This window comes from Miscanthus floridulus, chromosome 9 (genome assembly GCF_019320115.1).
Source record: "Miscanthus floridulus cultivar M001 chromosome 9, ASM1932011v1, whole genome shotgun sequence".
In the NCBI taxonomy this organism is placed as follows: domain Eukaryota; kingdom Viridiplantae; phylum Streptophyta; class Magnoliopsida; order Poales; family Poaceae; genus Miscanthus; species Miscanthus floridulus.
The window spans coordinates 34,034,208-34,060,736 of record NC_089588.1 but is presented as its reverse complement, the minus strand read 5'-3'; the positions used below and the strand labels follow the sequence as shown (position 1 = coordinate 34,060,736).

General features: G+C 44.9%; 1 protein-coding gene across 1 annotated transcript; it reads left to right on the top strand.

Annotated features, from left to right (window-relative positions):
* Positions 1–3,573: 3,573 nt before the first annotated feature.
* LOC136481705 (uncharacterized) lies at positions 3,574–6,601 on the top strand. Its single transcript, XM_066479023.1, has 2 exons — positions 3,574–4,670; positions 6,184–6,601. Exons 1-2 carry the CDS (start codon positions 3,706–3,708, stop codon positions 6,248–6,250), a joined length of 1,032 nt encoding a protein of 343 aa, XP_066335120.1. The 5' UTR covers positions 3,574–3,705; the 3' UTR covers positions 6,251–6,601.
* The last annotated feature ends 19,928 nt before the right edge of the window (positions 6,602–26,529 follow it).

Below are 26,529 nucleotides of genomic sequence, written 5' to 3'. Positions count from 1 at the left end.
AGTATTTTCGCCATTTGCTAATAAATATATAAAATATTAAAATGCATGGTTAAATTAGGACAACGTATTGGGATGTTTTTCTACTTACGAACCTTCTACGTTGAGTTACGAGGTTCTTTTTCTCGAATAGATAGGTGGACTGAGCATCTTTCTACTACCTCTGTCCTACTACATAGAATTTTAGGTTTACCAAAAAATCAAACTATTTTAAATTTAATCGAATTTATAGAAAAATACTATTAACATATATGACTCCAAGTAAATATACTCTAAAAATATATACGATCAAAAGATGCTTATTTAATACGATAAATACCAGTATTTTTACATAAATTTAGTTAAACTTTAGACCTTTGACACTATGCTAGAATTTCGATCATACTTTCTAGAAAAGAGAGAGTATTCGACATTGTTTATTACGCAACGCGTGGCCTCTAAAGACGCACACAACACAAAACAATGAGATAGCTCATGCTAACAGTTATATTAACGTTACATAACTCATGTCGTACAACCGATAATTGTTCATCACTTGAGTTGGGCAAAAGAGGGCCGGGAGATCCTGTTCGGCTGATGATTTTTGTGGTTGATAAGCCAGCTGATATTATTTTGTTATGAGAGAAAACACTGTATTGGTGTCGAGAATCCTCCTGTCGAAGCCGCCCCTCTCCCTACATTTCTACGGTCCACCTCAACCTTTTAAAACAAAGACACTAAGTACGATATATACAATGAAGAATGATACAATACTTGTCCCACTGAATGACATGCCATACCTACCTGAGTTTCCGAATTTTTGGCATTTTGATCACTATCATCCACCAACATAAGTCATTAGGTAAAGCACGCAAAGGTACACTATCTCCGTTTTCACAAGATTTGTTCAAGCTACACGTGGTGCATCGACGTCATACAATACAATCAGTGGAATTTACCTAGTCCTTTTGGATAAATATACTATGTTTCGTGAACTTTTTTTTTTAAAAAAAGATAAGTCTATGTTACTCTTTGATTGTTGACTATATAAATCTATCAACCATAAAACCAAGTATATTGTAGCTCTTAAAGTGTGTAACACTGCAAAACAATCTTTGGATCATTTGAACTGGAAGTAGCACTGCAAAACAATCTTTGGATCATTTGAACATTATTAGATATTTAAAGTACTACAACACCTAATTTCATATAGTTGACCAAGGAGTTATATAGTTGCGGCCGTCATTATGTCATAGGTTATATAGAAATTTTTATTTAATTTATATAGATAAAATGCTCGAACTTTCATTGCACTAAAAGGAACTATGTATACCTAAAAAATTGTCAAAATATTTATAGCATAGTATTATATACACAGTTATGCTATTAAAGTTTTGTTGAGTTGCATCAGAGATAAGTAGAAGAGCTTCAAGTATTTTGGTAGCACTTATCGGTGTTCATGTTCTTTGACCTTTTATGGTGCTTGTAATTAATTTTTTTAGTTTTTTAGGAATTTATTATGCTTTTCATTTAGCGATAGTGGACGCTCCTGTAACGAGACTATTATATCAACTTTGTCAATCTCAAGATCTAGTGGCCCTTTATTTTGATTAAAAACTCAAATAATATAGTATGCATGCGGGCATTCATAAGAAAGTGAATATGTTTGGTCTGTAACCTGACAGGCAGCTTGTCTGCGACGCAAGGGCCTGCCCATTAGGGCACTCCCAACCAAGAAACTCACAGTCTGTTCGTTTGCTCGTATACGATCGTGGATTATAAATTGGAACAGTATTTTTCTCTCACACCAAACCAGCCAGCAGTAAATAATCCACGATCGTTTACGACGAAATGAACAGGCTAAGATGTTTTTCTATCTTCATTAATTATGGTGCCAACTAAGAAAAAGATGATGTGGCACTCTGATAAAGAAGAGAGATAAGGAAATGGTTTTTTAAATAAGAATCATGTTTACACGAGAACCAAGATATAAGGATATGTGATTGGTAGAGGATGGAGAGAGAAGATATGTGATTTGACAAAAAATAATTCTGTGGGAACTATCCATTAGAACCATAGTTTCTATATGTAGTGTCTACATAAATTAATAAAGATAGAAACTACACATGGTTTCTAGCATTGGGACTGCCCTTAGGCAACCAAATTTGATGGCTCGGTAAGATTGCCTGGCAGCAAACCCAACACACCTAGGGATGGAAACGGATCGGATCGCATGCAATTGGATCCAGATGTCACCTCTACCACATTTTTATTCGGATTCAAATACGAATACAAATCTTATCGAATACGAATACAAAACAAATGTCTTGGATTCGGATTTTTATTCGAATATTTACTCAATTCAACAAAGATCTAATATTTATCAATTAAATTAATATATCAATATATTGGTTAATCAATTATTATTTATATAATATTTATCATGAAACCATAAATTATATAAAGTAATTTACATCAGCAAAATTAATATAAAATAATTTACAACAACAAATATATTAACTTTAAAATAAACTAGAAAAATACTTAAATTATTTTAATATTTATGTATAATTAACATAATTAAATTAGTATTAAAGGTTACGTATAGATGCACTACTAAATAGTTCCAATGCGTCAGTAAAAATATTCCAATTATAAATAATTAGTCACTAGCCATGAAAAGAAAAACTTTTAAATAGATTCATTACACCTTGTTCTTCGCGGATACGGATAAATGTCGGATATTCTATATATTTTTGTCGAATAATATGGATCTAGAATCGGATAGAGTAAAATAACAAAAAACGAATTCAGATACATCCATTTAACATCCACATTAGAAACCGATGCGAAAAGGGATATCCATATCACACGTTTTAGCGGATACGAAACCGATCAGATAATTCGAATGTCCAGGCACCCGTTTCCATCATCCCTAGTTACACCCAGTGTGCATATATGCATGCGATCGGGCTAAAATCTACCGTGAGTGCTACTCCTGGCCCTTTAAACACTTATAATCCGTTGTGTAACATGTCTCACACACGAAGATCATATTATATATTATATACGGTGCAGTCACTTGCGTCTTCTTTTCACCAACGTGTAAAAGTAAAACAAGCATGCAGGAGTTTCTGATACAGCCTGTTCGGTTGGCTAGTTCATATCGTTGCTGGTTTGTGAAGAAGTACTGTTGGCTGGTTTGTATGATAGAAAAATACTGTTCCGGCTGAAAATTTACGATCGTTTACGACAAGGCACAGCCAAACAAACGGGCTGTATTCTGTGCCCAACACGTGGCACCTGGATCACTACCTCCCACCCCTGCCCACTCACTCCCACGGTGTAAAGTGTGAACCGTGCCCTGTCTTCATTTATTACTGCCCCCGAAAATTGATACTAATAAAAAGCCGCCACGTCGTGCCGTGCTCTTCCCATCGCAGAAGCCAGAAAACGCGAATTTAAAGCCGCCGAAAATCAGCGCAGGTTTTAAATCCCCGCGACGACTCCGCGCCCGGCGCCCGGCGCCCGCCATCGCTTTCCGCTCACCTCACCACCCTCCTCTCCCTGGGTGCGGCTCGACGGGACGCCGCCGTTATTACCCAACCGCCTCCCCCGCCTCCACCTTCCCCTCCCCACGCGCGGGACACACATCTCTCTGTCTCTGCAGTCTGCACAGCAGCTGCTCTGTACAGGGACCGACCGATCGACTCCTTGGCTGGGCAGGCCATGCATCGGCGGCCGGAGTTCAGCTTCCCGGGCTCGCCGGCGCCGGCGCGCGGGGGGCTGCCGCCGCGGCCTCCTGCAAACCACCCGATGGCGGCGCCGCGGTACGGGGACGACGAGGAGGCGCGGTGGCTGCAGGCCTCGCCGGACCCGGATTACTACAGCTCCGGCGGCTCGGGGTCGGGCACGCCGTCGCCGCAGCTGTGGGCGAGCCGCCCCGAGCACCACCACCACCAGCTCCACCGGCAGTACCCGGCGTCGGCGGGCAGCTCGCCGTCGCGGGCGCAGGCCATCGCGGGGTACCGCCGCGAGATGCTCGACCTCGTCCGGGGACTCCCCGAGTCCGCCTACGAGCTCTCGCTCCGCGACATCGTCGAGCACCACCACCCGTCCCCGCCCCGCGATCCTCCCTCTCCTCCTCATCCTCCGCCGGCTAGCACCGCCGGGGGGCGCCCCACGAGCCGCGCTGTCCCCGCGGGTGCGCAGGAGAAGAAGGACGAGCCCGCCGTCGCGGCCACGGCGGACGCCGAGGACGGCGGCGGCGGCGGCGGCTCCAGGGGCAAGAAGAAGCAGGGGAGGACGCAGAGGACGGTGATGCGGAAGCAGCGGAGCCGGAGCATGGAGCGCAGCGTCAGCCTCGACACCGGCCTGCTCATCAAGCTCTTCCTCCCGCTCTCCATCGGCGGCAAGAAGAAGGTCTCGCCCAAGCCCGACGCCGCCAAGGACGGCAAGAAGAAGAAGAGGGAGAAGAAGCAGGGGAAGAAGGAGGAGGAGGCGGTGGCGGTGGCGACCGCGGCGGCAGCGCAGCAGGAGGAGGAGTGGTGGACAAAGAGCGAGTTCAGCGAGGCCGGGAGCAGCAGCCGGACCAGCAGCACCGGCAGCAGCAACAGCAACAGCAGCGCCGCCAGCGTCAGGAATGTCGTCAATGGCGGTGCCAATCCCAGAGCGCCGGCCAGGAGCTGGAGCAGGTACCTAACTCCCTTGCCTTTCCTTCTTAATTCGTTCAGTTCATGTTTTATTGAACTGATGAAGAATTTTTAGCAGTACATCAGGTAGTTTTGCAGATCTTTTTGTTATTTCTTTAGAAATTCATCTCGTTTTTTATTGAAAAATATACATTACAAATTTGTTTCGGTGGTTCTTAGATCCTTGGGAAAGAAATAAGTTTCAATATAAAAATGCCATTTGAACAATTTTAGTTCAGGAAGGAACCAGCATAATTCAATCTCCCTATTGTTCAGTTTTCCTTGAGAAGCAGAAAAGGGAGAGAAAATTTTGGTTTGGACATTAAAGATAGAGAGAGATAAAGATAAAGGAACTTTTTTCAACAGATGCAAGAGACAAAAATCTGTTCTAGAAGAAATTCATTTTCTATAAAAAATGGAGCAAACAAACTTTTTTCAACAGAATGGAAGAGACAAGCAGCTGTTCTAGACTTCTAGTAGTCTTCTAGAACGTGTATTTGTAGGTTCGTTTAAAAAACAAAACAAAACAAAGAACACAATTTTGGAAATTGCCAGCTACTGAAGTCAGAGGTACACACTGAACCACCTATAAGGTTCCAAGGATGGAGATGGTAGTAATAGACTGGATCAAAGCACAGCCATCTATTTTGTCACTGAATACGTCTGGCGTGAAAAAACCCTGCACGTTTTAGGCTGCTAAGCATGGCTGTGAAGTCAGCAAGCATGGAACGGAGAAAAAAACCGGTTAACACGGCAGATCGAGTCGTCGCTTGAAGTCAATTCTTGTTGCATCACAATCTAGCTTTGCTGTCAATTCCTGATGCTCAGGTTTCTTCTTTCTTGGTATGAACTCCAAAAGGGAGCACGAGCACGACTTCACATGAAATGCTTTCTATGGTCGTCTTCTCCTCTAATCCCAGAGATTCTTGATGGTTTTACTAGAAGATTCCACAGCTGGGCGTTCATTTTTGAAGTCGTGGCATTGCCTGATAAAATTTTCTTATGAGCTCACTAGCTAGATTTTAACACAGCAGCTTAGCGTAGCGCTGTAGCGAGAGATCTGACCCATCCTCCTGCTACTGATTGGCTTAATATCATGAAAAATCATGATTACTTCGCTTATGTGACTTTGCTTCTTCAAGTCAGATGATCCTATTCCTGAAATAAGATGATCAGATAATCACCTGCAACGGTAGTTAAGTTTTTTAATATAAAACTGCATCTTTGTAGCATCATTTGAGTAAGTGTCCGTTGGATCAATTCATCTCTTTTTGGGACCTATCTGTTCATGTGGCCTACTTTGGCCCCCCTTTCTGTTACGCAAAGCACAAGGCTGACTTATTGCCACCTGATGAAGCCCAATCATTGCAGCAATGCTTTATGTCTCATTCCGCTGTTGCTAATTCAATCATCACATTATCACTAAGACTACTAGGGCATATCTGACTGAGTTCATGAAAGGGTCTTGCTAGTCTAATCATCACTGACATAATGAGCTCTTCTTTGTTTGGCGCAGAAAGCGGACTGGGTGCTATGCTTTCTTCAGGGCAAACAAGGGCAAAAACGGAGTAAACCAAGACTAGAATGATGACAAGGCCACCATGGAAAGGGAAAATGCTTCTCCGGTGAAATGTTCATGGAAACCATCATCAGCACTGTCACACAGCACAAGAAGCTCAAGCAAGCAACAGATATCCATACCTAAAATGATGCTATGCAGTGCCTGATTTTTGTAACCAAATAGTGGCATCTCTGCATTGTCGTCCTTTTCTTTCTATTTGGCATGTGATCTTCATGGTATAAACAAAAGGACATGTAATGTGTAGCATACAATAGTTTGACTGGTTCACACTTCATAGAGAACATTAATATACAGGACACTGGATCGGAGGCAGTGACGCCAATGAATACTTGCAGAATCTTCTGTAGTTTCTTGACTCGGTCACATTCCCTACTGTACTATCTTCTATTTGCACATATCCTACTACATCTTTCGTTACCGAGAACCTTCAGTGCTAATGTACAATCTTTGTCAGTTGTTGTTAATAGAAAAAGGAGGTTGTGGACGATGATGACGCATCAGCGCATCAATTTTTTTTTAGTGTTGTTCAATCTTGACGATGATGATGTACAATCTTGATGAGCCATTCTCTTTCTTTGAACTTGTGTCCTCCAAATGATCAACGACAAGATCCACGAGATCTACAAATATCTTTGTTTTTAGGTCCTTTTTGGATCCTATGGCCCAATGCATATAGTATAGTGTTTGCTTCGGATGATACCTACCCTAACAATATAGGACAAAATAAGGCGACTTTCTAGACCTGATCATTTCTTGAAATGGAATGGAGCGGGAAGAACAGATCAGCACAACGGCTGATGATGCTTTGCAGGTGAGACTTCCTGGTGGAGCCCAGGAATCCCGCACTTTTGTTACTAACTATACTTCAGATGATTAAGCAAGAGAAGTGGCCCAACCTCTTGGAATGAATGGATGTTGAACAGAGGTTCTGGTATAAATTCCATGATCCAACAATTTCTTTTCAGAAAGCTAAACAATACTCGATTTTATCCAGAAATCGCCGAATGCAACGTGCTTGGCTTCTCCTATTCTTGAGGAAGAACTCCAATTCTTATCTTCCGGTAAGAAGATTAAGTTGAATATAGGCTTAGAATTTAAAATGGCTAGAGGCAGTACCTCACCATAACAAAGACCTCACCATAAATTTGAAGATGAACAGGCTTATATAGCTAAAATTTTTACAATGGCTAGAGGCAGTACCACCATTCATATTTATGGTGAGATCCATCTCTGTTGCTGAAAAGGTTCTCCCTGCAAAATTCTTGCGATACATGGACAAGGATACTGTATATTTGGAGTGCTCCTTCATCTTGTTGCCATGCCAATTTTTCTTGCCAAAGTGGTTTAGCCAGAACCACCCAAACCGATGATAGAAACTATACAGCCATGCATAGATTGGTGAATAAACTATTCAGCCAAAGCAGAAACTTAATAGTAAATGTAAACTACATTAGTTCTCAGGGGATGCAGGCAGGTTTAGCCACTGTTTAGGTAAGTTTATCATCAGAAATAGAAAAAAGATCTACTTGTATGAGAAATATGTAACAATAATCATCAGTAGCTAGTTCTCAACGAAAGAATAATAAATTTTACCCACTTAAATCTAAATTCACCATCTGTAATCTGTCCAAATGGTAATTATGGAATTCAAATCAAAACACTTTAAAATGGTAAAAAAAACAAAATTAGTATGACAAACATCCATGATTTGTAGCACCCTGATACGGGCCAGCAAACTCTGCTGTCACAGCATGTGGATCCACATACAAAGACAGAGTTGAATGGTTTCCAGAAGCAGAGGTGAATGGTACTCACAAACAGAGTTTTTTTGAGGAACCGAAACAGCAAATATCCATTCCAGCTCTTGCTAGCACCGGATAGCCTCCACTCCTTATTGATCAGATGCTAGGACCATCTTGTCCTCAAAATGTCTGATTAGCTCGAGGGTGGGGTGGTTGGGATGGACCTCTGCAGCGCGTCTCAGTGCAGCCTCTGCTTCCTCCACCTCCACCACAGAGGCACCCTGGCAGCCAATTCTGACAGTGACTTTCTTAAGTGCGGTGAGGTATTCCAAACCAATACTGCTGCAGTAACCGTTGCAATCCTTCATGGTCTGGACGAAGAAAAAGAATTCGAGAAATTCAAGGCATGGCATAATGGTAGGTGCTATGCTGCCTTCACAATCATTTTTAGTACCAAACGGCATAGCATCCTCCCCATTCCACATATGAAACAAAATGCTGGAGTCCTCATTTCGCAGGAACTGGACCATTGAAGAAAGCATCGAACAGGACCTCAGCTTCTTGAAATACCCACCTTCGGCAATGTTACTGATTGTCACCGTGGAGCTTGTTGGAAGTAGGAGATCATGGAGCTCTGGCATTGTACCAATGACTTTGAGGTCCTGCTCATCCATGTCAACCACATGCACACACAATTTCTTAAGTTAGAAAACGGTGCGACGAGGCTAAGTTTGGGAATTTTTATAGGAGAATCGGGTTCGGTAGTGGTATGGCCTTAGGGCTTGTTTTAGTAGCTTGATATACTGTCTCGAGCGTAAAATAGGTGGTTTAGCAACTAGATCATCGATTTGGATTTTTGAGCAGCTTTAAAAAGCGTGCAAGACACGTTCCCGAACGGTTGCAGCGTTTGGCCGTTGAGTCCGCTGATGCTCGCCATCGCGTCGTGCTATGTCCCTGGTCACGCTGCGCTCTGTCCGTCGCTACCGCGTGGCCACTGCTGCTGCTGACCCTCACGACTACACTGTGTGGGCTTGCCCCGCCTGCTTTGCCATCACATCGACGCTCAATGACGCTGCGCTGCTGCCTCCTAAGACCGGCGCCAGCCACTGTGGTGCGCAGGGCCAAGCCACAGTTGTCTTGCGAGTCAAGCCACTGTGGCTGCACGTCGTCATGCCGATCTCGTACGCGCACGTGGAGCCATTCCCCATCGCGCTGCCGTCCTCTCCCAATTAGTGATTGCGCCATGCCAAGCTCCTATCACGTCGCCTTAAATGGCGTCACGCCGGCCGATCGAGCCACGCCAAGGCCAACCTGCAGAGCTGGCCCCATCCTTGTAATTGTGCACGTTGAGAGGTCGAGTTGGAGTCCAACTTGCACGTTGAGAGGTCGAGTTGGAGTCCAACTTCACGCCAAGCTTGCCACTGCTGCTGTCGTACGGCGTCTGTCTTCAATTTGAGTTTTCCCCACCGTCGACCCCCTTAAGTCTGAACGGCGTTGTCCAACCAATTTGCATTGCATAGTCCACCTCTGTCCAATTAACCTTGCACCCAACTAGCCCGGGTAGTTAGCTCGCGATTGGAGTCGTCCCGACGAGCTTTCATCCTCTAGTGAGGTAATGCGGGGCATTCTCCTCGCGACGGTCTGCCATGGCCGTCAGGACGGGTGCTCGGCTAGCGCGTCGCTTTGTGCTCCGTTGTTTCAATTGAGCGGTGCCTTTGCGTCGTGTTGACTTGGTTGCCTCGCCCATGTAACAGTTTCGCCGGTGGAGCAGCAGGTCACCGGGGACGCCATCGCTGCGCTTGCCATGAACCGGAGCACTCCCACGCACGTGGTCAACCGCCTTGCCAAGTCTCACGACCGCGTCCAGTCTACCCTACACGTCAGTGAGAGAGGGAAATAGTGGAAAGGACTACGGTTCCATTTGATTGAAAGCCGAGGGCTCTTTTGCATAAACGTCGGCGTGCGCGCGGGTCTCCCCTCCGTGGGCCGTGGGTCGAGCCACGTTGGGCCGCGTGCAAGTGCGCGCTGCGTCGGAGTGGGCCGAGTTGCTCGTGTTTTGGGCCACACGGTAGATTTAGGTTTTCCTTTTTCCAGTGAAGTGATAAAAGGGTTTTTAATTTAGTTTTTAGCTAAACTTTGAAAAATAATAGTAAATTCTATAAATGTCCAAAATTAGTGAAACAAAATTTGTTAGGTTCACAAAAATGCTATCTATTTGTTAGTGTAGTTAGTTTACAGTTAGCTATGATAATGGTAGGTTCATAAATTCAATTTAGAAAGCTTAGTATTATTTAGCTTAATATTTGTAGGAATTTTTGTAGCAAATTGATGATAGGTTTGGCCATAAAATTTTTATAGTAGGTTCATTAGATTATTATGTACTCACTGTAAATTTTGTAGCCCTAAAGTAGGTTGATAAATAGAGTAGCTAGTACTCATCGTTTTATCATATATAAAGTAAATCAGTATTAAGAGTAAGGATACCTTTAGTTGCTAAGAAATATATGTCATGCTTCATACTTGTTAGTGGTAACAGTAGGTAACTTAGCACCCTAGTCAGTAGAACTAGCTTAGTAGCTTGATAGATGTATTTTTATTTTAAGAGTTGCTCTTACCGTGTTACTAAGTGTTGCATCATCATTTCATGCATGAAGATCATGAGTTAGTAGAGTTTGTGCCTACAGACGAACCAGACTATGAGGAGGTCATTGAGAAGTACGAGGAGGCAATTCTCGTATAGGAGGGAGCCCCGGAGCCATTCGATGCTGACTTTGTTGACCCACCGCCTGCCCAAGGCAAGCCCTGGTGCATAACCCCTATTTTGAATGATTATTGAATATATATATGATGTGCATTTACGTCATAGGCATTTTATAGAAACTACATGCATAAATATATCTACCTATGAGTCCTACTAGTATAGGTCGAGTAGCTGCTATGCTCAGGATTTCGGTAGCGTGAGTAACCTGCCTTTACTCACAGTAGGTGATAATTATGATCACTCATGATAAAATGGTGGAAAGGAAAATGGTGACCGGGCAGGGATATGGTTTGGGTACTAGAGGTGTAAGAGGTTGTGTCCTGCGGCCAATAAGGCATAGCTTGGTTACACTTTTTCCCTATCTGTGTTGGTTAAGGACCAGCCATTGCATTGGACGCTAGGCAAGTCATAGATTTATTATCCTGAGCACATACTTGGGTATGGGCGTAGGGAAGACTTGTTGCTCTCTTGTCATGGGTTTTAGGTCTTTCTAGACCGACTGATTAGAGGCGGGGATGGTGGAGGTCTAAGCACTACACTAAGTCCGGGACTTAGGAGCGGGGGCTTGGAGTCTAAGTTTGGACGGGGAGCTAGACCCCATGACAGGAGGGTGATAGGTTGGTCCTGCTTGTGCCTAGGGGGCAAGCGGGTGTCGATGTTTGACCACCGATAGCCTACCACGAGGGTACCCGGGGCAGTATGTTCGGGCTTTAGCATATGCAGAACTCGACGATAAACGCAAGAGACAGTCGATTTATCCTGGTTCGGACCCTCGATCTTTGATCGAGCAATAGCCCTATGTCCAGTCGGTATTTAGCCTTTGCGTTGGATTGATTGTAAAGTGTTGTGTTGTACAATTGTTGTCTTGAACTCCCGATCCAAGGAGCCCTGCCCTCCTTTATATAGTCGGGGGGCCAGAGTCCTAGTCGGTTTACAATGAGAGTTCCTAGTAGGATTACAGAGTAATACTGCTACTAAGATTACAGGAGAAGAATCCTAATTAGACTAGGTCTTCTCTCTTCCTTGCGGGATATCCCATGGGTCTCGCACCGACAAGCCCCCGAGCACTTCATGGTTGAGTTCTAGAAGCCTCGTCTTGTTCCTTCAAGTCTCGTCGAGCAGGAACAAGCATCATCCGAGTTCTTTCTTGAGCGAAACCATGTAGTGTTTCATGAGATCTTTGCGTGGTGTGTACCTTTTTGAAGAAAAAAGTACCCCCATTTGGATGTAGTCCCCAAGCCTCTTGCTGTTTGGCACAAGGAGCTTGAGGGTCTTTTCTTGAAATCTTCCTGATTCAATGTTGAAAGGTTCCCCGACTTCCTTGTTGAAAAGAGCTCTGATTTAGCTATGTTTGAGTTCTTTTTATCTTGTGGCCTTGAAGTCGCCTGTCTTGAAGAAGTGTTCTAAGTGACGTGCGCTTTTTTGAAGAAAAAAGTGCACTCACTGAGTGTAGCCCCCGAGCCTCTTGCTATTTGGAACAAAAAGTTGGAGGGTCTTGAATCTGAGTTGTTCGATAGAACTATATACCTCTCTTTTTGCAGCCCCCGAGCATATATCCGGGTTGTTTTGTTCAGGAAGAACTCGGATGCAGAGTCTTGGCGTATTCTCTGGTAGTCTGCTATTGTCAGATGTAGTTGTATGGTGGTGGTTGAGTGTAAATGCCTTTTGTTCATGGGTTGTACTGTGTTGGTATATTCTTCCGAATATGCTCATCTTCGAGTACTGTTCCCTCTCGCCTGAGTCTTCCATTATTGAGTCCTGTCTTTTCACTGTGTCCTTTGTTAGGCTTATTTCATTGGTACTCCTAGTCCATGTGCACCGCTCCTTTGATCTATAAATACCCTCCCGGAGTGCTTGTTTTCATCCATTGAATATTCCGTTGAAACCTTCGTGGTCATGAACATGGTAGTTTGTGAAGTAGAGCAGCCCCTGGGCCTGTTTTGTAGTTCTTGTGTGTCTTGTCGTAGCTGGTGAAAGTCTTGTGATAGGGATTAGAGGTAGGCTAATCCCACAACAGCATTGTACCAGGATGTATGTGGCGGTAGTTGGAGGAAGCCTTGTGATGTGGGCTTCGTTCCTTCATCTGGCAGTTTTGGGTTGATCCTCGTCACCTGTCCTAAGACTGTCCGGTGCAGATTAACACCATATCTAGCATCACATCGGTCTTGGGTAGACAAATGCCCGCTGGCCTTCTCTGCTCCATGTTGTCCTGTCGTGCTGCTGATTTCCGCCTTGGATGCACTGCGTCCGTCCTTTGAAGAAAATAGTGTAGCCGATGGCGGTTTGTCCTTCCGAATAGCAATTTGGGACACGTAGTCGTTCTAGAGCCTAGCCGTGTCCGGGTTCCTCTTTGCTACTTTGATTTTCATGGTGCCGAGTTCGTTGGGTCTTGTAAGATTTGTAATCTTCTATTTTTGAAGTTGCTTGTAATAGAGAGAATCTTGCCTTCTGAGCTGTCATTTATTTTTCTACTATGGTCCTGGTTGTTCATTAGATTCTCAAGTTCTTTCTGTAAGAACCGAGTTCTTATGTTCCTTGTGAGGTAGCCCTTCTTTTCTTCATAGCTGACGGGTTGTTTTTGTAGCAATCTGATAACTCCGCCGTAGTGCTGGATGGATAAGTCTAAAATCTGCCCGTTGAATTGTACCGTTGTGTGGATTTGTGCCCTCCGTCTTTTTAGCTGCGTCAGTAAATGGACCGTTGCGTTCTCACACGGTGCTTTAACGGGCCTGGTGGGCCATTTTTATCACTGTAAAATCTATTTAAAGACCCTTCATCTTCTTTTTCTTTACTGCCTTTCTCTTGCCTTGAAAACCATAGCTCTCAGAAATCCGCCGTCGCCATTGCCGCCACCGTCTTAGCACCGCCGTCCAAACTTTCTCTTCCCCTAGTTGCTTTTTTGCCTCCGTTAGTACATGGGTAAGAAGAAAACCGCGAGCAAGTCCCAGTCTAACTTCGTGGACGAGGAATCATCACTTTCTTTGATCGAGAACCAAGAATTTGTGGCCATGAGGGCTGCCCAGAAGGTTTGGCCGGCTCCGACAACAACCGAAGAGTAGCTTCACGAGCTTGTCAGCGACGGCTTGATCCAGAGCAAGGACTTTGCTGAATGGAGAGCTCCAGGCGAGCATCGGGTCCCTGCTCCCGGTCCTGGTGAGATCATCCTCTTTGTCTCCTTTGTCCATGCTGGACTCTGCCTTCCCGCTTCTGCCTTCCTCCATCGATTCCTTAATTATTTTGGGGTTACTTTGAACCATCTTACCCCCAATGTTGTCCTCCATCTTTCTGTCTTCGTTCATCTTTGCGAAACCTTTCTTGGAATTCCTCCTTCTCTTTCCCTCTTCTGTTTCTTCTTTCATCTAAAACCACAACCCTGCCGTGATGACACTTCTGTTCTTGTTGGGTGTGGGATTCAGTTCCGTCAGGGTCTCAAAATTAAATTTTTTGATTATGACTTAGTTGACTCTGTGAAGGATTGGCGTTCCGAGTGGTTTTATTCCACCAACATGATTCCTCCCCTTTCCGTTCATTCTTCTTCTGGTCCCACGGTTAACGATCGATGGGAAAAGAAACTCTTGACGGATTATGAGAACCAGGCGATCAAGCCGCTTGTTGAGAGGATAAGTACTCTAAAACAGCAAGGTTTGACCGGCCTTGGTATTATTTCCAGTTTTCTTCACCGTCGAGTCCAACCTCTTAAGGAGCGAGAAAACTTTGGTTTTGAGTACTCTGGGGCAGAGGATCCTTCTCGTATGGTCCCTGCCCTTGAGTTGACCGACGAGGAGGTGCTTGAGCGTCTTCGAAAGATGCTGAAAGGGGTGAACGTCGTTCCTTACGCTGTTGTTGAGTATTGCGCTAAGAACCCTCCTCCTACTGTGAGTTGTTTTTCTTTATTCGAGTACTTTTTGAATTTCCTTTGTGGTCTCCACCTTTGTTTAATCTTTCTCATCTGGTTGTCTTACTCTTCTTTGTAGGAATTGGGGCGCAACTTTGTTGTCCCAATCCCCCTTGATGTCCTCCCTGCCGTGGTGAATACTGGGGAGGATCTTGCTGGGGCTTATGTAACCAGTAAGTTCCCAATCGCCAGTGTTTCCTAGAGTTTCTTCCGGATTTGTTGATGTATATGAAGAATATGTTCCTCGTCCAGTCCCTCGAGGTCCTCATAGTGTCTCGAAGAGGGGGCAAACAGATGGTTCTTCATCTGGTCTGCCTGCTTCCAAGAAGTCTCACAAGCCAAGTACTCGTCCAGGTACTCCAGTTGTAGCTAGCATGCTCTTAGGTGAGCATATTAATACTCTATGTCCCTTTGTTTTCTTGTTTTTATCTTGAACCAAGTACTTTTGTTCTTTTTTCAGCGGGTGCCCTGGTGGCCTTGGTCAAGACCGAGGAGGAAGAGGATGATGAAGTACCACTTATCATGCGGCGGTGAGTTGTTTTCATATTTTCCCGCCGTTGAAATCCTCCTCTTTGTCTTGACTTTTAGTCTTGATCTTTTTGTAGTAATTGGACGTCGGGTATGGGTTCTTCTGAGGCTCCTGCGCTAGTTTCTTCTGTAGCTCCGGTGTTGAGTTCTTCGGTAGCTCCGGTGCCGAGTTCTTCTGGGGCTTCGGTACCGTCTTCTTCCGGGGCCCCGGTACCGGCTATACCGCTCCTACCGGCAAGTGGCAGGGACATTTTTGCCGCCATGGTCCCCCCTGCGAGGTCCTCTTTTTGTTTTGCAAAGAAGAAGATACCAGGGTGAGTGGATTCTGGTTTTGTCTCTTTGCTTCTGTTTTCCTTTTCTCTTGTTCTCATTGGCGAGTTCTTTTATCAACTTTTAGGCCTTTGTCTTCTCTTGTCCCCCCGTTGACTTCTTCTCAGCCCTCTGTTGTGAGTACTGAGCCTCAGGACTCGCAGCACACTGCTAGTGAAGTGGTTGTGGGGGTGACAAGGCTTTTTGGCGATGATGCCGCTGCTGACTTGGTTGCCCCGGAGGTGATCGTGGCCATTGCGGCGGGTCCTTCTGAGGGATTGGCCTTGGCTTCCCAGGAGATTGCTCTGGTCGTGCCTTCTTCGCCTCGGCCGGCTTCTCCTTCTCCTTCTCTTGCCTCTGGTGGTCCTCCTTTTGCTGATGATGTGGTGCAGCAGTTTGATGCCACTCATCGGCTATCGGAGTTAACTGCTGCATGGGGAAGCTTATCGTCCCTTGCGACTTCTTTTGGAGAAAAGCTCCAGGTAAGTTTTTTCATCGTTCCTTCTTTGGATGTTCGCTTTTCTTCTATCCTCATTCCTTGTTTTTCTTTGTCTCTTCTTGCTCAGTCCTTCTCTCATGATCATACCGGATTCTTTTTCTCGTCTGAAAATGAGAAAAAGTTGTCTTCCGAAGTGAGCGCCCTGAAAGCTGATCTTGACCTCCTCCGGGCCGAGATGGAGGCTGAGCGTCAAACGCATCAGGAGGAGGAAAAATCTCTTCATGCCCGGGTTGTTGAGACCGAGAAGCAGAGGGATGCCGCTTTTCAGGAGGCTCAAAAGAATTCGGAGGCCGTGAAGAACTTGGAGGCCGTGAAGAAGGAGTGCAACGGTATTGCGGGTACTTTTTGTTTCCTTCTGCATTCAAATTCTCCTTTCTGCTGACTTGTTGTTTGTTGTCTTGTCCAGCTCTCCGGGTTGAAAAGTAGAAGCTCTCGGAGGGCGTTGAAGAAATGAAGACTCTTGTTCGTACAAGTCACAACAAGGCTGAGGAGGTAATTACTCATGCTGAAGAGGAACTCATGCTTGCTAAGTTGATTAGGCGTGGAGCTGATAGAGATCTTGTGCAGGCCCAAAAAACTATTGAAGACTTGTCTGGCAAGTTGGCGGCGGCTACTGAAAACTAGAAAGCTTTGTGGAAATCCTTTCGTTCAGTAGCCGACGTTCTCCGAACTCCAGCGGATGATGGGCAATCTTGGGCTCAGTTGATTCCTCGAATTCCGACTCGTTTCCAAGAGTTTGTGAAGAGGTGCGCTCAACTATGTACCAAGAATGTCCTGGCCCAGGTCTGGGTTCTTGCTCCAGCGGGTCCTTTGTCCAAGATAGCAGAGGAGGTTGATAGTCAAGAATACATTGATGCCGTTGAGAGGATGGAGCCTGAAGTTGAAGACTTAGCTAGTAGGATAGTAGATAATCTTAATATTGTTCTCCCTTCTCCTGATGATGAGGCTTGATATATTTGACCTTTATGCTCGTGCCTTGTAATATGACATTATACTTCTTTTTGAATGAAGGTTTTTTGTTGATGTCTTCTTTGCCTGGATGCCTTGCTTATTCCTCGGATGATTTGTCCGATTGGTCAGAGTTACTAGACTTTGCCGAGTACTTTGTCTTTCTCTCGTCTTTGCCTTGTAAACAATTCTGCGCGCTATCTTGACAAATTTTCTTGATCTATCAAGTACTTTTCTGCCCATGTAAACAACTCGTTATATATAGATCTTTGTGTTGACGACCTTTCTTGATCTGTCGAGTGCTTGTCTGGCCTTCTTCTATGCCATGTAAACAACTCGTTATATGTAGGTCTTTGTGTTCTTGGGTATCTCCACCCATTTGGATGTAGCCCCCGAGCCTCTTGCTATTTGGAACAAGTAGCTGGAGGGTCTTGTCTTGAAATTGCTCTGGTCTATGCCCAGGCTTAGTTTCAGTTGTTTCGGGTGTTAGCTTGTTAGCTACCCTCATCGGCATGCTCAAGCATCTTTTCAGCTATTTTGCTTCGGCCGGGATGCTCAGGCATATTTTCAGCCATTTTGCTTTTTATTTTGGGTGTTAGCTTGTTAGCTACCCTCATCGGCGGGCTCAAGCGTCTTTTCAGCTATTTTGCACTCGGCCGGGATGCTCAGGCGTCTTTTTAGCCATTTTGCTTTTTATTTCGGGTGTTAGCTTGTTAGCTACCCTCATCGGCGGGCTCAAGCGTCTTTTCAGCTATTTTGCTCTCGGCAGGATGCTCAGACGTATTTTCAGCCATTTTGCATTTTATTTCGGGTGTTAGCTTGTTAGCTACCCTCATCGGCGGGCTCAAGCGTCTTTTCAGCTATTTTGCTCTCGACAGGGATGCTCAGGCGTATTTTCAGCCATTTTGCATTTTATTTCGGGTGTTAGCTTGTTAGCTACCCTCATCGGTGGGCTCAAGCGTCTTTTCAACTATTTTGCTCTTGGCCGGGATGCTCAGGCGTATTTTCAGCCATTTTGCATTTTATTTCGGGTGTTAGCTTGTTAGCTACCCTCATCGGCGGGCTCAAGCGTCTTTTCAGCTATTTTGCTTTCGGCCGGGATGCTCAGGCGTCTTTTCAGCCATTTTGCATTTAAGAAACAACTCGGAGGGAGCCATGAGACATATGTTTGTCGAGAGATAATCATCTTTATTGATCATGAATATTGATGTGTTACAATGATACATAGCGCTATCTTTGTTGATCATGAACGTTGATCTCTTGTGTCCTGTATACATATTTTCCCTTGAGTTGTTTTTATGCGTAGAATCTTCGTAGCTGACTGATGTGCCATGTATTGTTGACTTCCTTTCCGTCTTCAGTTATAAGCTTGTATGTGCCTGGTCCGATGACTTTTTTGACTATAAAAGGACCTTCCCATGGACTGAGTAGTTTGTGGCGTCCGTCGGTTTTTTGTACTCTTCTTAGTACTAGGTCTCCGACTTGTAATGATCGAGACTGGGTATTCTTGTTGTAGTGGCGCCTTAGTCCTTGGAGGTATCTTGCTGATTGCAGGGTAGCGTTTACTCTGACTTCTTCTGTACTGTCGAGTTCTAATCTTCGGGTGTGTTCTGCTTCTCCTTCGTCGTATTGCTCTATCCTTGGTGACGTCTAGATCAAGTCTGCGGGTAGTACGACTTCTGATCCATATATCAGGAAGAAAGGTGAGTATCCTGTGGCTCTGCTTATTTGAGTCCGTAGCCCCCATACAACCTTGGATAATTCTTCAATCCATTTTGATCCATAGTCTACTAGTTCTTCGTACAGTCTTGGTTTCAATCCGGCTAGTATGAGTCCATTAGCCCTTTCTACCTGTCCGTTGGCTTCTGGATGTGCGACTGATGCATAATCTATGCTGAAGCCACAATCCTGTGCCCAACTTTTGAATTCTGTAGCTGTGAAGGGAGAACCCAAATCTATGATAATTCGATTGGGCATGCCGAAGCGGTGCATAATGTCTTGGATGAACTCGACTGCTTTGGCTACGCTGTATTTTGCGAGTGGTTTGTATTCGATCCATTTGGTGAACTTGTCAATTGCTACAAAGATGTACTCGAAACCGCCCTTTGCTTTCTTGAGAGGTCCTACTTGATCCAGCCCCCAGCAGGAGAAAGGCCAAGTGGGTGGGATGCAGATGAGGTTGTGGGCTGGCACATGAGCCTGTCTTGCGAACATCTAACAACTTTTGCATCTTCTGACGAGTTCTTCTATGTCTTTCAAAGCGGTTGGCCAGTAGAAACCAGTGCAAAATGCTTTGCCGACTAGTGTTCTTGAAGCGGCGTGATTTCCACAATGCGAAATGCTTTGCCGACTAGTGTTCTTGAAGCGGCGTGATTTCCACAGCAACCTGAGTGTATTTCGTCTAGGATTTGTTTGCCTTCTTCAAATGAGACGCATTTTAGGAGTACTCCTGATGATGCGGCTCTTCTGTATAGCTTGTCTCCTACCAGGACGTAATTCTTGCTTCTACGAACGACTTGTGTGGCTTCCTATTTTTCCGCTGGCAACTTATTCTCTTTGATGTAATCAATAAAAACCTATGTCCATGAAGTGTTGATCACCAGAATCTGGTTGCCTTTGGCTGTGAGTTATGTGGTTGTCTCACCGGGTTGTTTGATAGAAGGAGCTGATAACTCCTCTATGAATACGCCGGGTGGGACCTTTGCCCTATCGGATCCAAGCTTGGCAAGAACATCTGCTGCAATGTTGGAATCCCGCAGGACATATAGAATTTCTAATCCTTGGAAATGTTTTTCGAGTTTTCGGATTTCAGCACAGTAAGCACCCATGTTTTCTTTGGTGCAATCCCAATCTTTGTTGACTTGGTTGATGACTACTGCCAAATCGCCGTATACGAGTAGTCGCTTGATTCCGAGGGTAATAGCCACTCTTAGCCCGTGTATGAGAGCTTCATATTCTGCTTCATTGTTGGTAGCTTGCCATAATATCTTAAGGACATACTTTAGTTGTTTTCCGTCCGGAGAAATTAGGAGGACGCCTGCACCGACTCCGCCTAGCTTGAGTGATCCATCAAAGTACATCTTCCAATGATCAAGGATGGCGCTTGACATGGGTTGTTGAATTTCTGTCCATTCGGCAACAAAATCAGCAAGGGCTTGGGATTTAATTGCTTTCCGCGGGGTGAAATCGATGTTGAGAGCACCGAGTTCAACCGCCCACTTGGATATGCATCCTGTTGCGTCTTTGTTGTGTAAGATGTCTCCTAGTGGGAAATCTGTCACCACGGTAATCTTGTGGCTTTCAAAATAGTGATGAAGCTTGCGTGAAGTGATCAGTAGGGCATAGAGTAGTTTTTGCACATGCGGGTACCGGATTTTTGATTCTGACAGTACTTCGCTGATGTAGTATATTGGGCATTGTACTTTATACACGCGCCCTTCTTCTTCCCGTTCCACTACTATCGTTGTGCTGACTACAGTAGAAGTTGCTGCAATGTATAGCATCATGTCTTCGTCTTTCTTTGGAGGTGTGAGGACTGGTGAGGAGGTGAGGTATGCCTTAAGTTTCTTGAAAGCTTCATTGGCTTCTTCCGTCCATTCGAACTTGTCTGTCTTCTTTAGCAGTTTAAAGAAAGGCAACCCTTTTTCGCCGAGTCTTGATATGAAACGGTTGAGTGCCGCCATGCAGCCTATTAGTTTTTGTACATCTTTGACGCTTCGAGGAGGGCCCATCTCTGTTATGGCTCGAATTTTCTTGGCGCTTGCTTCTATTCCGCGATGACTGACCAAGAATCCGAGTAGTTGTCCTGAAGGAACTCCGAATACACACTTGTTTGGGTTCAATTTCCACCTCCACCTTTTCAGATTCTCAAAGGTTTGTTTTAAGTCTTCAATTAGTGTATCCGGATTCTTTGTTTTTACAACCACGTCATCCACGTATGCTTCTACATTTTCGCTGATCTGATTACCAAGGCATGTTTGGATGGCTCTTTGGTAAGTGGCTCCAGCATTCTTAAGTCCAAACGACATGGTCCTGTAGCAGTAGGCGCCAAATGGAGTGATGAAAGATGTCTTGCTTTGGTCCTGTTCTTTTAATGCGATCTGGTGATATCCGGAATAGCAATCAAGAAAGGATAATAGGGCAGATCCTGCTGTTGAATCAACTATCTGATCAATGCGTGGTAGCCCAAACGGATCCTTTGGACAGTGGTTGTTGAGATCTGTGTAGTCAACACACATGCGCCACTCGTCCGTGTTCTTTTTCTATACCAGAACTAGATTTGCTAGCCAATCTAGATGGAGGATTTCCCTGATGAATCTAGCTACCATTAGTTTTGTAATTTCCTTTTTTATTGCTGCATTCTTGTCGGGAGAGAATCGTCATAGTCGTTGCTTCATAGGCTTGGAGCCTTCATTGACATCAATTCCGTGCTCAGCCAACTCTCTTGGGACCCCTAGCATGTCGGCTGGCTTCCAAGTGAAGATATCCTTGTTGTCCCGAAGAAAGTTGGTGAGCGCGAGTTCCTATTTTGCTAATAGGTGGGCACTGATGGTTGCCATTTTTGAGGGATCACCGGTGCCTAGGTCGATCTGCTTGACGTCGGCTTCTTTTGCTGGTGCTAGGATGCTTGGTCTTTTAGCCGGTATCTCTAGTTCTTCTTGGCTTATTTCTACGGCAATGGTGGCTATTTCTTTTCTTCCATTGTTTGCCTCTGATTTTGCTACAATTTGGATTGCTTGAACATCACAGTCAAATGCACGCTTTAAATCACTTCAAAGAGAAAGAACGCCGTTAGGCCCTAGCATCTTAAGCAACATGTACGGATAATGCGGTATTGCCATGAATTTTGCTAGTGCTGGGCGCCCGAGGATTGCGTGATATGATGAATCGAAGTCTGTGACTTCAAACTTGATGAATTCTGTGCGGTAGTTTGAGGGAGTCCCAAAAGTAACCGGTAGAGTGATTTGTCCAAGTGGCATTGCTGCCTTGCCGGGTACTATGCCATAAAAAGGCGTGCTTGTTGGTGTGATCATCCCGGCGAGTTGTAGTCCCATCTTCCTTAGAGTTTCTGAAAAAATGATGTTGAGTCCGGCTCCTCCATCGATTAGTACTTTCGTAACAGTCATACCGGCAATGGTTGGATCTAGAACCAATGGGTAATGGCCTGCGTTTCCTACGCTGGTCCATTGGTCTTCTCTTGAAAATTGGATTGGGTACTCTGACCAGTTGAGATATCTTGGTGTAGCAGGTTCTGCTGCCATGATGGTTCGTAATGCTAGTTTTTCTTGATGTTTGCTTCTGGAGTCTGGAACCCCGGCAAAGATTACTGCCACTGTCCCTCTAGATTTTTGGAATCCCTTGTCTTCATGGTTGTCTCCTTCTTTTTTCTGATTGTCTTCTTTATTATTTCCCTTGCTATCTTTTCTAGTGTATCTTTCGTTGAAGGTGTAGCAATTTCCGATGGTGTGCTTTCCGTTGGGGTGCAAGGGGCAACGTATGTTCTCAATGTCGTCATATCTTCTGGGCTTGGTAAATTTCTTTGATTTGCCAACCATTGCTACTGTGTTGTCTGGACCTCGCTTTCTCTCCTAATGTCTGTTGTTTCGAGGATTTTGCCTGTCCGGGTTGTCTCTGTTGTTTCTATCCGGGAATCTTTCTCTTGTTTTTTCCTCTGTAGTAATCATCTTTTCTACTGTTCTTCTGAATTCTTTATTGTTTCTTGGGTTTTCTTTGCAGAAGTCTTGAAATTGCCACCTAGCCACGATTCCGTGAGAGAAAGCTTCGATTACTTCTCGTTGTGTGATGTCATGTACTTGAGCTCGTAGTTCGCCAAATCGTCGATAGTAATTTCTGAGACTTTCACCTCCTTTCTGCTTGAGTCCTTTTAATTCTGCGTGGGTGATTGGATGTGTAATGATTCCTGCGAAATTTTCACAGAAAGCTCTTTGCAAGTCTTTCCAATTTCTGATTGATCCTGGATTCAATTTGTCAAACCATTGAAGTGGCATGGTTTCTAGGGCCATGGGAAAGAACAAGGTTTTGATGTCATCGTCTCCTCTGGCCAATTCAATCGATTGTGAGTAAATCCTGAGCCATTGCTTTGGTTCGGTCTTGCCATCATACTTGGAGTGGTTGGACGGCTTGAACTTGTGAGGTAGTCGTATTGAAGCAAGTCTGTTTGCAAAACAGGGGAATCTATCGTGCATTCTGGCTTCTGTATATTCTGATTCTGCGCCTTCTTGCCAACTGTTGTCTTGGTGAGAGTACTTCTGTGTGGCTGTCCGGGTAGGTGCTCTGTTGTTGGCCTTTCTTGGTTGCTCGACTCGGTTGTTTTGACTGTGATTTCTTCGGCTCTCTTCGTTGTGACTTCCACTTGGTCCAAGTCTTTCGAAAGCGGACTTCCTTTGATTTTGATCTTCCTGTTCGTGAGATGTTGCTCTTCCATCGTGTGTCCTAAAGACTGTTGATCAGAGAAAGTCTCGGAGCTATTCTTGTTTTTCATTGGGATATGAGGTCACCCTGAGTTCTTCTAGTGCTTCTCGGATCTTATCGTAGGGTGTATTCGCTGCTCGTCCTTCTTCGACCTCTCATTCTGATTTTCTTCTATTGTACTCGGCTATGTCTGATTCATATTTGATCCAAGTGTCCTTTCGCTATTTAGCACAGCATTGACGTCCTTGTTTCAATTTGTTCTTTCTTTCTCTCGCTTGCCTCTGACTCTCAGTCTCACCATCGTGCCCCTGGATAAACGGTGATATGTTGGACTCGGATTCATCTGAAGACCTTACGTCGGGTGCTTCTAGGGGGATCAATGGTGATCGAGGACGGCGAATCATGAATACTTCTCTAGCGTGAGTTGTTCTGCCATCGTCGTTTATTTCCGTACTACCATAGCTGTTGACAACTTTAGTATAGGTTTCAAAGTCATAGATCAAATCTCCTTCTTGGTAGGGTAGAATTGCTGTTGTCGTATCGTCGACTAGTTGGGTGCCGTCATCCTCAGGAACGGTACCTGGCCAGTTAATGATGCAGTCTTGAGATGTTATGGTTAAAACGAGACCTTCCTGGGCTCCCTTCAGCGGCATTCTAAGCATGGGATAAGTGGATCCTTTGGGCCATGTCTGATAAGATGTTGCCATGTTGTGGAGTCCGAATGGAAGAGGACCCGACTTCTTTGAAGTACTCTGGGTGTACTCCGAGTAGTATTCTTGATAGGTTGACGTCATGTTCTGGAGCTTTGTCAAAAAAGAACTCGGTTTTCCGAAAGAACTCGGATAAGACTTCGTTTCGGAAGCGGAACTTGAGTTTGAATCGGATGCGTGAAGTCACGAAATCTGAGTTGGATTGGACATTACGAGCTGTGCGAATCTTCCGGTCAGCTGATCTGTTGTTGTCACCAAAATGGAAAAGTCATGATGATGATCTGAATCTTTGAGGAGACGGCCTTGGAGCTTGCCATCATCGCCTGCCTCGCAGATCCATGAACCGAAGATGAAGGTCGATCCCTTCGAGAAGATCATGTTGTCGAGGTCCATCGAGCTCTCAGATGCAAAGTCACCGAAAGCCCCTACCTGGCGCGCCAGCTGTCGATGTTTGACCACCGATAGCCTGCCACGGGGGTACCCGGGGCAGTATGTTCGGGCTTCAGTGTATGCAGAACTCGACAGTAAACGCAAGAGACAGTCGATTTATCCTGGTTCGGACCCTCGATCTTTGATCGAGCAATAGCCCTACGTCCAGTCGGTGTTTAGCCTTTGCGTTGGATTGATTGTAAAGTGTTGTGTTGTACAATTGTTGTCTTGAACTCCTGATCCAAGGAGCCCTACCCTCCTTTATATAGTCGGGAGGCCAGAGTTCTAGTCGGTTTACAATGAGAGTTCCTAGTAGGATTACAGAGTAATACTGCTACTAAGATTACAGGAGAAGAATCATAATTAGACTAGGTCTTCTCTCTTCCTTGCAGGATATCCCGTGGGTCCCGCACCGACAGCGGGGTGTGTGTTTTTGGGGTACCTAGCTAGGCACATTGATTTGTGAATCGCCGCCGTGTCGGTCTGACTTGTCTAAACTCTAGCACCGTAGTAAGAACTGAAAGATGGAAGGTGATAAAATAGAACTGATTGCTCAACTCTTGCTTGAAAGTAGAACAGGCGCTTACATAGAATGGCTAGATAATAAATTAATCATGGTTGCTAATAATAACATAAATAAGGACTCACTATTAGTATTGCTTTCTGCAAAAAGGAAATCAACAAACCATAAAGCTTTGCATATCCCTTGGAGTCAGGAATCTATTCTCACTAGTCGGATAAGTCTTGTTTGTACATTGTGTACTCAGGGTTAATTTACCCCTATTGCAGGTAATGCTTGAGGAGTACCGTTGTGTGAAGGATTCTTCTGGTGGGCACAGATGAATCCTTGTTCATTATCGATAGATGTTTATTATCATTTCGCTGTTTAATATTCCGCACTCTGAATTTGGCAATGTAATAATGAATTTCTAAGAACTCTAGATGTATGAAATGGATTAAGTACTGTAACCCATTCTCATTATTGGATCCTTGGGAAAAATGTGGATCTTTCGAGCTCTCCCTTGGGGTGTGCCCGACACAACCTGCCCGCTGTAGCTCGCTTTTGGGGTGCTTAGTGTCTGGTGGAAGACGAGCGCCTCCATAAGTGTGTTATTTCGGGCGGTTCTGCCACAGTTGGTACCAGAGCCAATAATGAGTTTATGAGTTCATCACTCTTTTTCAAAACTTAAAAATTTGACCAACAAAGGTTTGTGAAAAGTAGGATGTGATGAAATTATCTAAAAAAGTATAAGCCCTAGCAATATGGTCTATCTAGGATAGCGACACTAGTTTTATCTAATCAGTTTTCTATAGGCACACTGACTTACGTTGCGTAAGAAATCACTTAGCATACGGAAAGTGAGTGTGCGATGTGCCGAAATTTTGTGAATGCCGCTATATTCTAGCTTGAGTGAACGTATAGGCCGATGCATGCATCATGATAATAGAATCTTGCTTAAATTAAAATTCCCCCTACACGTCTAATTTGGACTAGTAAATTGATAGGATAACAAAAAGAATGCTTTAATAAATATCTTGTCATTTCTCTAATCCCTTGCTTCTGATCTGGAGAGTTGTTCTAAATGGATGATTCCTATCTGTTACAGATGAACCTGAGGTCCGTTCGTAGGAGCACCAGTGCCGGGGCGGGGCACGGTCTTGGCGAAGGCTAAGGTGAAAGTGGCCGGGCCAATGAGCACGGCAATGAGGAGAGCCATGATGCTCCAGTTTTGGCTCCTCCTCCTCCACCACCACCACCGCCACCGCCGATGACTCACGTGGAGATGATGGCAGAAATGATGGCTACTCACCACGAGTCAGCATGTGCCATGGAGCTACTAGGATAGGCTATCGGTGGCTTCGCCCGTGGAGGCCACGGGGGCAATGGTGGGAATGGGGGTGGTGCCCGTGGTCTTGAGGGACCCTGCTCTTATTAGGATTTCCTCAAGATGCACCCACCCACGTTCACACCGATAGCTGAGCCCCTAGATACGGAGCATTGGCTTCGCATTCTGGAGCAAAAGTTT